Source organism: Carassius carassius, chromosome 37 (assembly GCF_963082965.1).
Source record: "Carassius carassius chromosome 37, fCarCar2.1, whole genome shotgun sequence".
In the NCBI taxonomy this organism is placed as follows: Eukaryota; Metazoa; Chordata; class Actinopteri; order Cypriniformes; family Cyprinidae; genus Carassius; species Carassius carassius.
The window spans coordinates 8,356,656-8,368,907 of NC_081791.1; the positions used below are offsets into that span (position 1 = coordinate 8,356,656).

At 38.8% G+C, this 12,252-nt stretch overlaps 1 protein-coding gene across 5 annotated transcripts in view; it reads left to right on the forward strand.

Annotated features, from left to right (window-relative positions):
* LOC132117928 (carcinoembryonic antigen-related cell adhesion molecule 5-like) overlaps nt 1–12,252 on the forward strand; it is a 50,857-nt gene that overhangs the window by 28,521 nt on the left and 10,084 nt on the right. For 3 of the 5 annotated variants that reach the window (XM_059527298.1, XM_059527300.1, XM_059527296.1), the window contains exons 1-4: nt 9,356–9,610; nt 9,767–10,030; nt 10,724–10,990; nt 11,082–11,354. In XM_059527298.1, coding sequence (XP_059383281.1) covers nt 9,439–9,610; nt 9,767–10,030; nt 10,724–10,990; nt 11,082–11,354 — 976 coding nt within the window. In that variant the 5' untranslated portion in view covers nt 9,356–9,438. Of the gene's footprint in view, nt 1–6,358; nt 6,431–6,551; nt 6,594–9,355; nt 9,611–9,766; nt 10,031–10,723; nt 10,991–11,081; nt 11,355–12,252 lie in introns of those variants that run through there. The other 2 variants (XM_059527297.1, XM_059527299.1) reach the window with 2 other exon arrangements.

Consider the following 12,252-nt stretch of genomic DNA (forward strand, 5'->3'; position numbering starts at 1 on the left):
GTCCACAACCCCTAAAACGGCTCGTTTATACACACCCCCACATGTCTTTGTCACGATGTGTGAAGATTTGCATAACGCCGCTCAAATGTTCACTCAAAGAAAGGTGTAACTTTTATTCTTGCTGTTATCACTGGCGCCATGTCGTGGAGATACTGTGTGTTTGGTTGTGAAAGCAAAACTAAGTTTGGCCTTCCAAAAGAGGACACAGCTAATCAGTGGTTAAGTTGTATTTACAACACTTTTCTGGAACAGTTTAACCCAAATATGTGTGCAACGCATTTTACAGAGGATAAGGACTGTTTCTTGTGACAGTAGCCTACAACCTGATGTCTTATTAACACATTCAGGGAGAAGCACACGCAGATAATCAAGGTGGTCAATTCACCATCAGTAATCACATCATCTACCCAACCACCACGAGAGAGAACTTCTTTAAATAATCATAGCAGCCTTACCTTCATTCTCTCTAGTCTTTCAGCATCTCTTCATGACCCCGACTCCTCACCATTGACCAATTCCAGTGGAGGGAGCGCTCAGCGTTCGGGCTCAGCGAGGCCGAGCTTGGAGCTTCCTCCCTGGGCAGCACACCAAATATGCATACTATAAACATCTTTATTTGCAACCACAGTCTGGGGCTTCTCACAGTATGTAAGTATGTTTACACATATAAAGGATTTGCCACTGATCATTCAAACAAATGCAGACACTGAATTATGTTTACACAGCGTGATACGCAATGCAATGCTTAATAAGACATGTAAGACGTGTAATGCCGCATTTCCACCTAAATTACCCGGAACATTTGTACCAGGAACTTTTTTTCCCAGGAACTTTTATCCCCCCAGACCTGTTGCTTTCTGCGTTTCCACCACAGTCTAAAGTACCGGGAAGATTAGGCAAATAGTCTGGTGACGTAGGTTTGTGCACGTTTCTCAGTACAAAGTACAATGATTTTGGACGTGCATCCATTTGCGTATTCGACTCGGGAGTGTGATGACCGTGATGATGCAAATCCAGTAATTCTGCAAACAGGAGCGTACTTGATAACATCAGTCAGCTCGCCTTAGCTACTGCTATTTTCCTCACTGTACATTTACAATAAAACAAATTATGATAACAAATACCACTGCCTCCTTTCATTTTCATTTAAACATAATAACAGCTGCAGAAATGAACTCAGGGATATGTGTATATATAGAGCCATTACAATGAAACGAAATATACAGTATCAATTTGCCTTTTTTATTGTCATTTTAACATATAGATAAATTGAATACAGACCAAAGATTACCTGTTAGATTTACCCAAAACAAATTGTATTTTATGTTTAACCACTAAAGAGACATCAGAGCCAGCGGCACACATCAGAAGGTTTAGCCGAGGAGAGGCTGCTCTCGGCAGATACATGAGGACTGAGCTCTCGCTGATCGCGTGGAGCTCACCGTCTCCGAGATCGGAGAAACACATTTTTAAACAGTCACTGTCTTTACTTAATACTTTTAAAATTGCATTTCATGACACAGTAACAGTAATATTTCGAAAATTATCAGAATGAGTGGTGGTCGAAATCACAATGCTGTATATAAAAACTGCTAGGGCAGAGCATATACACAAACTCATTGAAAATAACCAAAACAATCCAAGGTTTTTATTTAGCACAGTGGCTAAATTAACAAATTACCAGACGCCACCTGATTCAAATATTCCACCAACGTTAAATAGTAATGACTTTATGAATTTCTTCACTGATAAAATAGATAACATTAGAAATACAATAGCGAATGTAGATTCTACAGCGTCTAACACTTCAGTTTCATCCATCGCACCCAAAGATAAACTGCAGTGCTTTACAAATATAGGACAGGAAGAGCTAAATAAACTTATCACTGTATCTAAACCAACAACATGTTTATTAGATCCTGTACCCACTAAATTACTGAAAGAGCTGTTACCTGTAGCCGAAGAACCGCTTCTCAATATCATTAACTCGTCGTTATCTTTAGGTCACGTCCCAAAACCATTCAAGCTGGCGGTTATCAAGCCTCTTATTAAGAAACCAAAACTAGATCCTAGTGTACTGGCAAATTATAGGCCTATTTCAAATCTTCCATTTATGTCTAAAATTTTAGAAAAAGTTGTGTCTGCTCAATTGAGCACCTTCCTGCATAAAAATGATCTGTATGAAGAATTTCAGTCAGGTTTCAGGCCCCACCATAGCACAGAAACTGCACTTGTTAAAATTACAAATTACCTGCTTCTTGCGTCAGATCAAGGCTGCATCTCATTTCTAGTTTTACTTGATCTTAGTGCTGCGTTCGACACCATAGATCATGACATACTCATAGATCAATTACAAAACTATACAGGTATTCAAGGGCAGGCTCTAAGATGGTTTAGATCCTACCTGTCCGATCGCTACCATTTTGTTTACTTAAATGGGGTGTCATCTCATTTATCATCAGTAAAATATGGAGTGCCACAAGGATCCGTCTTAGGTCCCCTTCTATTTTCAATATACATGTTGCCCCTTGGTAATATTATTAGAAAATACGGAATTAGCTTCCACTGTTATGCTGATGATACTCGGCTATATATCTCAACGAGACCAAATGAACCTTCCCAATTATCTAAGCTAACAGAGTGTGTTAAAAATGTAAAAGATTGAATGACAAATAATTTTCTCCAATTAAATTCGGATAAGACAGAGATATTAATTATTGGACCAAAAAACACTACACAGAATCTTGTAGATTACAATCTGCAACTAGACAGATGTACTGTTACTTCCTCTACAGTCAGAAATCTGGGTGTTATATTAGACAGCAATTTGTCTTTTGAAAATCATATTTCCAATGTTACAAAAACTGCATTCTTCCATCTTAGAAACATTGCCAAGCTACGAAACATGTTATCTGTTTCTGATGCAGAAAAGCTAGTTCATGCATTCATGACCTCTAGACTGGACTATTGTAATGCACTTCTAGGTGGTTGTCCTGCTTCGTCAATAAACAAGCTACAGGTCGTCCAAAATGCAGCAGCTAGAGTCCTTACGAGGTCAAGAAAATATGATCATATTACCCCAATTTTACAGTCTCTGCACTGGTTACCTATTAAGTTCCGTATCAGTTACAAATTATCATTACTTACCTATAAGGCCCTAAATGGTTTAGCTCCTGCGTACTTAACTAGCCTTCTACCACGCTACAACCCATCACGCACCCTAAGGTCACAAAACGCTGGACTTTTGGTAGTTCCTAGGATAGCAAAATCCACTAAAGGAGGTAGAGCTTTCTCACATTTGGCTCCCAATCTCTGGAATAGCCTTCCTGATAATGTTCGGGGTTCAGACACACTCTCTCTGTTTAAATCTAGATTAAAAACGCATCTCTTTCGCCAAGCATTCGAATAATGTATCTTTTAAATTGTAGTTGCATCTGATCAAATGTGCATTTTTATTCATTAGCTTGGGTTAAACTAATTTTACTTTGTTGGATCAGCAGCTATGCTAATGATGTCTCTATTTTGTTTCTATGTTTTGCCACGGGATTTACATCCCGTGGTAACTAGGATTTACACAAGCTCCAGTCTGGATCCAGAACACCTGAGAAGAGATGATGCTGACCCTCAGAGGACCCCAGATGATGCTAACCCTGAATCAACAAACAGAACTAAAAGTTATTGCTACATGTTTGACTGCATCATATAATAACTATTAATTAATAATATTGATAGTTCATCGTCTAGCTGACTACGTCTTGTATTATTATTATTATTTTTTATTTTTTATAAAATCCTGTCAAACGTGCACAAACTACTAGCTACTACTAAATATTGTAGAAACATAATTTTCTTTAAAGTTGCTTTGTAACGATTTGTATTGTAAAAAGCGCTATACAAATAAACTTGAATTGAATTGAATTGAACAATGCTGCGTGAACTCAACCAATCAGGATGTTTAGCGCCCAAATCCCGCCCCTGAAAGTTCCGGAACTTTGAAAAAGTACCACCTCGCCTACAGGGACTTTCTGAGGGGCATTTAGTTCCTGGTTCCTGCGGTGTAAACACACTGAGTACCAGCCCAAAGTCCCTAGTTTCTGGGTAAATTTCTTGTGGTGGAAACGTGGCTTAAGTCATAATAACTTATTTCCCCACTGGATGCAACAAATGCCTTGTTTGTTTTTATTTTTATTTTCTTGTCATGCTGGGACACACGTCATCACAGTATGGTGAGGGGCATAACATTCTTGAGGCAATCGTCCAATCACAATGCATTGCATAGTTGGCCAATCAGAGCACACATTGCTTTTCAGAACGATGAACTTTGTAAAAAAACAACACATTTCAGAAGGCGGGGCATAGAGGAGAAACAATAATGTACAGTATGTGGAAAATAATGTTTTTTTTTATCTTAAACTGCAGAAACACATTTCATTACACAAAATAATGTTATTTTTAGTAACATCTTATGACCACCTCAATAGACGAAACAGTAGCATGGACAAGTTTGAATATGTAATATGTTGTCTTATCTGCCCACCAAAGTTTTTAAACAGATTTTTGAACAAGCTTTCACTGATGTTCTCATCAAATAGAGTATACTACCGATGAAACCATTTACTAAGAACACTGATGACCATATGTACCATTAGTCATAGACTACTAATAGTGTGCTATTCAGCTTTTGCTGATATTGTGGAATGTCATATATGCGCTAAACTATTACTATTTTCTCTTGATTAACAATGGTGATGCATTAGCTCTGGTCATAATAAGGTTTAATACAGAATCAGTACCCCTAATATTCCCCATGACTCACATCTGTGAAAGATTAATCATGATAAATAAGATAAAAAATAATGTGTTGTACTGACTACAGATAATTTATTAACTTTAACTTTAAAAAACTTATATCAATTAGAAGCCTTACAAAAATGATCTTTTTAATATGACAAAAACAACAGAGGACTGGTTCTCGTAGTCACTGAGGGTCTGTGCTGATGGCTATCATGTTGATGAGGTTTTCACAGTGGCTTGTCTAGTTGCCATGGTCTCCACTGACAGTCATGGCTGTTGCTTAAACTGACATAGTATGTATGCCTTCCAATCAATGCTAGGAGGTTTGTTCCAGAGTTAGGGTGGTAAGTAGGAAAACGCTTATTCCAGGAACTAATCGGGAAAAGGATGTCAGATTAAAAAAATAAAATAAAATTACTCGTGTTGCTCTTGAGGGAACAACCGTTTAGAGGTAGTTTCTGGTTAATGATGTCACAGAATTTACCGGTAATTTGAAACTGATGTGTGAATGGTATCATTGCCTGTGTGATATACTGCTGGCACAACTTCGACATCCAGCCATTGAGTGATGACAGTCTACTACGTATTTCTTTACCAGAGTATAACAAAAAAGTCTCTGATATCGTACTTGCAAGTACACACCTGTTATTTTTAGTTAAAGTCTGACATCAAAAGTCTTGCAAAGAACAGCAATACACTGTAAAGTACTGTTGTTCCCAGCCATGGGTTTTCATATCTCAACCTTTTAAATGTGTGAATATTCTTGACATCACTTCTGTGCTGTTTTTTGAGCAAATGGTTTGCATTTGTTGCAGCCCCACCTTTAGCATGATTGTTTAAAGCCTCTGCTCACAGGATGTTGGTTCACCACACATCAGATCGGGAGGCTTAAAAGAAAAAAATGGCTTTCCACCTTTAACTGTTAGAAACTGTGAGATATAAAAACATCTGATGAAAACTTTTTGGTTTCAAACTGAAATGTGATTAAAGTGCACTGTAAAGAGAAAGACAAAAGCCTTCTTCAGCTGCAGTATACTTCAGTCCATCATTAATATTTAAAAAAATATGTGACAACAATCTTAATAATCTTTCCTCAAGACATTTACTTCTATCTATTGTTGATATCCTCTGGTTCAAAAGAAAAGTGGGTGTTTCATAAATTCACATAATTTCTCATGTTTTCGAATGGCTGTCACGATCCAAAAGGGCTACTGACTCAACAAGACTGGAGGAACAAAGTAGTTGACATAAAATTTTGCATTCATCAACATTTTTTGAAACAAAGATGCATTGAAACCACCCACAACACTTCAAACAGAAAGTAGAACAATAAAAAATTAAAAATAAAACTTCTAATGTTTTTAAACACTCATGTACCTACAAATTTTGGTAACATGATGTTACATTATTTTGTTAAATAATAATTCTGCACTTCTCACACAGAAACACAGCGCTGTAGGTTTATTCAGTTTTGTAGGTTGAATTGAAGTAGACGCGACATCATGGTTTCCTGTCAGTTTTCATTATAAGTGGTTATAACAGGAAGTTTTCTTACTCATGCAAGGTCTTTCTTCACTGCCGGCTCTGCTTTGACTACAACTGCAAATGGAATGGTTTAAAATCTTCCTTTTGACAGGTAGGATGCCGTATTTGGTATTTTAATTATTAATACAATGGAAATCAGAAAAACTAAAACTATACTATCACTATAATGCCTTTTCACATTGAGATCTCTGAACCTTTGTGTTAATTTATAGTGGCAGTGTGTGTGCTAGTTACATCTCAAGAAAGCACTACTGGTGAGAATCAAGTTTTTATACTGGCTTTTGGTTTGAATGTTAACTCTTAACCCTTGTATTGTGTTCGGGGACCCATTTAACATTTTTGTCAAAAGAAAAATGATATGATGAATAATATTTTTCCAAACTCATACTCATTGCCCTTGGCTCATTTTCTGTGAAGAACATATATCAGAACAAATTTTCAATGACCACTCGTACACCCACCCGATCCCACACACGGGTATGTGTTTTTGTGTTTATGTGCTCTTGTTTTTGTGACATATCAGGACACAACTCTGTATAATGACATGGGTATGACACAGGTATTACAAGGAGAGGGTGACTTATGAGGACATAACCCATGTCCCCATTTTTCAAAACGCTTATAAATCATACAGAATGAGTTTTTTTTTTTTTTGAGAAAGTAAAGATGCACAAAGTTTCCAGTGAGGGTTAGGGTTAGGTGTAGGGTTGGTGAAGGGCGATAGAATATACAGTCTGTACAGTACAAAAACCATTACGCCTATGGGATGAACCCACTTTTCACAAAAACAAGCGTGTGTGTGTGTGTGTTTATGTGTGCGTGTGTGTGTAAGAGATAGATAGAGACTCTGTTGTTTGTGTCCCTGACTGTTACGCCCATGGACTGTGTGTGTCTTATGTTTTACTTCCCATGTGCTTCTCTGAGCTAGTTTTCCGTGTTACATGCCCATATTCGGTTTCCTTCCTGTTCTGGTTCCTATATTGTGTTTCACTGATTCCAGGTGTTTCTCATTGAGACCCTCGTCTAGTCATGTATTTAAAGAGTGTTCTGTGCCTTGGTTTTTGTTCGATGACTAACGTCATTTTGTCTGTTGGATGTGCTACATGTGTTTTCCTGCTTGCCCTGTGTTGGATGATTAAAGACTGCTGTTAGAGTTTATCCCTCGTCTCCTCGCTCACAGTAATGCAGCCCTGACACTGCCATTCCTGTACAAGCTTGTAGCACTTTAATGCATAAATGTGATCCAAGGAAAAGGGCAGATATCAACCATAAATACTGTTTATATTGCTTGTAATTGGGATGAAGTAAACATATGTTGAGTTTTTTAACATACATTTTTTAAACTGTGTTGAATTAAAATAAAGAAAATGCAGCAGGTCTCCCAGACCCATGAGCACTGGCTGAGTAACAAAAATATGAACACGACACAAGGGTTAATGACTATTTGAATGGTTTTATTTTCAAGTTAAGAATTGTCTATTGAGCCTCTCTAACCTGAGAATTATTCATCCTCTAGAACCTCCAGTTCAGATTGCCAAGCCCAGTATAACTCTGAATCTAGCTCATAAGGTGCTGTACAACACAGAGACAGTCACTCTGCACTGTAATGTCCCTGGAGAACCACCGGAGATACAGTATGTCTGGTACAAGGACTCACAAGAATTTGGTGAAAATCAGCCCAGCATCACTGTGAAAAGCAGTGGGAACTATGAATGCGAAGCCAAAAAAGGAGCTATGGTAAAAAGAAGTGATGGTTACACTTTAACTCTAGAAGGTAAATGAATATCACAAATGTTTATTTAGATATATAAATTTGTATCTTTAAATTTCTCTCTCATCCCAGCACTGATTCTGGTATGTAAGTAGGTTGAAAGGTCAGTGTGTAATTGTAAATTAAAAAGTGGATCTGCAGTGTGAAATTAAAGGAGGTTCTTCAGGATGGACCTTCCAGTGGATGAGAAATGAGAGCTTGACATCAGAAAACAAAAATATCTTTGCAATCACTGTAAATCACAATGACTCCGGAAAATATTATTGTAGAGGAAAACTCTCTGACAGACAAGTCACTACTCAACAGAGTAATACATTACAATTGAATGCCAGAGGTAATTTCAACAATTAAAATAATTCTATTGAAGTTGTTGGAGCAGTACCAAACATCAGCTTTTGTTGTTGAAAAACACATTAATCTACATTTGACAAAAATAAATAAATACATTTGAATATACACTACGAGATTCTAAATTTTGGGTCAGTATGCTTTTTTATGTTTTTGAAAGAAGTCTCTAATGTTTACAGAGGCAACATTTATTTTTCTATTGAATATTGAAAATTAATATTTTTAGGCTAACTTATTTCTCTGATGGCAAAGCTGAATTTTGAGCATCATTTCTCAAGTCCTCAGTGTCACATGATCCTTCAGAAATCAGTATAATATCCTAATTTGGTGATCAATAATCATTCATTATTATCAATATAGACTCATTTTTGTTCCACTGAATGCATCATTCAAGTATTAGTTTCTTCATAAAATATATAAAATAAAATAATTATTACTGACCACAAACTTTTTAACAGTAGTGTACATATAGGCTTAGTGTTAGTATGAGGATATGTATTATCTGTTTGAACACAGTTTGGTTCATTTTCATCTCTTTCTTCAGATCCACCTAAACCACAAATCCAGTCTGAATGGACCGAAGCGTTTCATGGTGAAAAAGTCTCTTTGCAGTGTATCATTCATGATTCAAAAAGCTGGAATTATATGTGGTTCAGGGACCAGAACAAGATTATCTCGAGTGATGGAACAAACACTCTCACACTCTCGGTTCAGTCCAGTCATCACGGAGTGTATGAGTGTCAAGCTGAGCTGCAGGACAGAAAGGTGATGACTACAAAAAGCCCACCGCATTCGTTAACAGTCCATGGTAAGAATCTGTTTTCACTGTAGCTAACTCAAGACAGTTATTGTTTGAAGGTGGTCAGCTGTTTCTAATTTTACCTCTGTTGCTTCTAGACATAACCCCAAAGCCAACCATCACAAAACATCAGTGGTTTGAACCCTTCTACATTAAGGAGCGAGTCCAGCTTAATTGTAATATGCCAGGAGTTGGTTGGGAATACCACTGGTATAAAAATGAAAAACTTCAGATTACAAATCCAGAATTGACCATCGACTCAGTATCTGTCACTCACACTGGTGACTATCGCTGCAAAGCACAGAGAGGAGACTTCTCAGTGAACAGTGAGACTCTACAAGTGCGAGTTCAAGGTGAGTTCATAATTTACTTCTTTATAATCATTTCCATGATGCATTGAGTTTACAGTGCCTCTTTAAAGTTGCCAGGTAATGCGTCAACATTATAATATTAGGCTCTTTTTTATCGATCAGACCTCATTCAAACTCCTTTTTCCTCTTTTCCTTCAGATCCACCTAAACCACAAATCCAGTCTGAATGGACCGAAGCGTTTCATGGTGAAAAAGTCTCTTTGCAGTGTGTCATACAAGATTCAAAAAGCTGGAATTATATGTGGTTCAGGGATCAGAACAAGATTGTCTCGAGTGATGGAACAAACACTCTCACACTCTCGGTTCAGTCCAGTCATCACGGAGTGTATGAGTGTCAAGCTGAGCTGCAGAACAGAAAGGTGATGACTACAAAAAGCCCACCGCATTCGTTAACAGTCCATGGTAAGAATCTGTTTTCACTGTAGCTAAAAATAATAGTTGCAAAAGGGAGTTTTTGCAGTGATGTCATATAAGAACTAAAAACCCACAGAACCTTTTTTGAGGGTTTTCTGAAAGGATGATCAAGGTTCTTCATACAGTAGAACTACTGATGCAAATAAAGAACCTTTATTTCTAAGTGTACTGTGTTCCTGCATTGCAAAAAAAAACTTTTGCTGTTTTTGAGGTGGGCCAGGGGTAAAGTTATGGACAGATTTGGGGGTATGGGTAGGTTTAAGGTTGAGTAAAGGTATAAGGGTCCTTTGACGATCCTGCACCCCTCTCTCCACCAAATGCTTTCCTCTCATCATGCTACTGTCCTATCCAGAAAAAAAAGGCATGAAAGTTCCCCCAAAATAACTTAAAAATAAAGGGTATAAGAGATGGGTCAACAGAGTAATTTAAACATTGTAAAAAGTGTACACAATAAGTGCCTTGTACCAAATGATCACTTAAAATGTAATAGTTAAGGTCACCTAATATATAGTGTGACCTCAGTTTTAACACTGTGTATTTTATAATTATTTAAGATTGAGTTTTGGTGCTGTTTATTACCAGCCTCAGTTTAGGCAAATGTTTCTTGGTGTTTCTATTGAAATCATAATATTTGCATAAATATAATTGTCTTGGTCATTAATTACAAACATAATTTTAAAGGACCACAGCCAACAATCATTCTGAAGCAAGATCCATCATACACCGATATCTACACTGGAGAACAAGTCAAACTCACTTGTAGCATTCAAGAGAAGACTTCAAAATGGCAATATATTTGGCAAAATGCTTCACAGCAAGTAAACACTGACCTCGACAATCCAGTTTACACAATTCAATCTGCTACACTCTCTCGAAACGGAGAATACACTTGCCAAGTAAGAAGGGGAGAGAAGACATCATCAAAGTCAACAAAACTGACAATAATAGGTAATATTTTGATGCATTTTTTATCATGTCCAGGAAAAATGATGGAGACGAAGAAAGATGTTTATTTCTGTTATGCTGTTTATCTGTGCAGAGCCACCTAAACCAGAACTGTCAATCATCCCTCAATGGAAAACATTTTACCCGACTGAAAAACTGACTCTGAAATGTTCAGTAACAGAAGATTCAGATAAATGGAGCTATGAATGGTTTAGAAACGGAGATCCACTTCACTCTTCTGGAAACACACTCTCCATCAGCTCAGTTAAAGCGGATCATGCTGGACAGTACACATGCAGAGGAAAACATCAGACGAGAACGCCAGTGACTACAGGAGAAGCTGAAGCTCTGCAACTTCATGTTCATGGTAAAACTACTTTTGATATTCTACTGCATGATTAATACATATCAACAAAAGTGACAAGCACCCAGAATAGTTCAGTGAAGAAACTGCTGAATTTTTGTAATTACTTTTGAAAACATGAGATACTGTGTGTGTAACGATATCAACCTTCATATTCATCCGGAAGAAGGAGGCGGGAACCGGCGGACAATCAAAAACATTTTAATAACAAAATAAACACAAAACAGCGCACCAGCCCCTCACGGACGACTGGTGCGCATAAAATAAAAACCAAAACACAACTAAAAGCCCAGGCCTGGTCCTCTCTCGTCCTTCACTGTCGTCGCTCCAGTTTTATATCCTTCCATCTCCTCCATGGGCCTCGAGACCGGTGGGACGAACAGGTGTAGTTCATCTCCAATCACTCCCCCGGCCTCGCTCCCATGTCCCTCGGCCCCGCCCCACTCGTCACATACCCCCATCGCCCCTCGCAGGCCGGGGGGGTACTCCCGAGACTGCGCTCTACTCCCCCCCCTCCCTCCGGGGGGGGCCGCTCCCGGGGACCTGCGGGAACCTGGGGGTAGGACAGGCGAGGCGAGAGAAAAGGAGATGGAAGGAGGAGCGACAGAGACGAGAGAGGGGAGAGAGGAAAAAAAAAAAAAAAAAAAAAAATTCCGGTTCCCAGACGCACCGCTGCTCGGCCCTCCACCAGCTGGGTGATCTCCTCCGCGGTGCCTGGCGGTGGCACTGGACGGCCCTCGGCGGACGGCACGACACTCCTCCGCCGCCCGGTGGACGGCGACGGCTCCTCCGGTTTTGGGCAGCCGGCAGGAGTCCCCCGTTCCCTGCTCCTCCCCGTTCCGGCGGAGGCAGCAGGCTCCGGCCACCTGGCGAACGGCGCCGACTCCTCCGCTCCCTCACG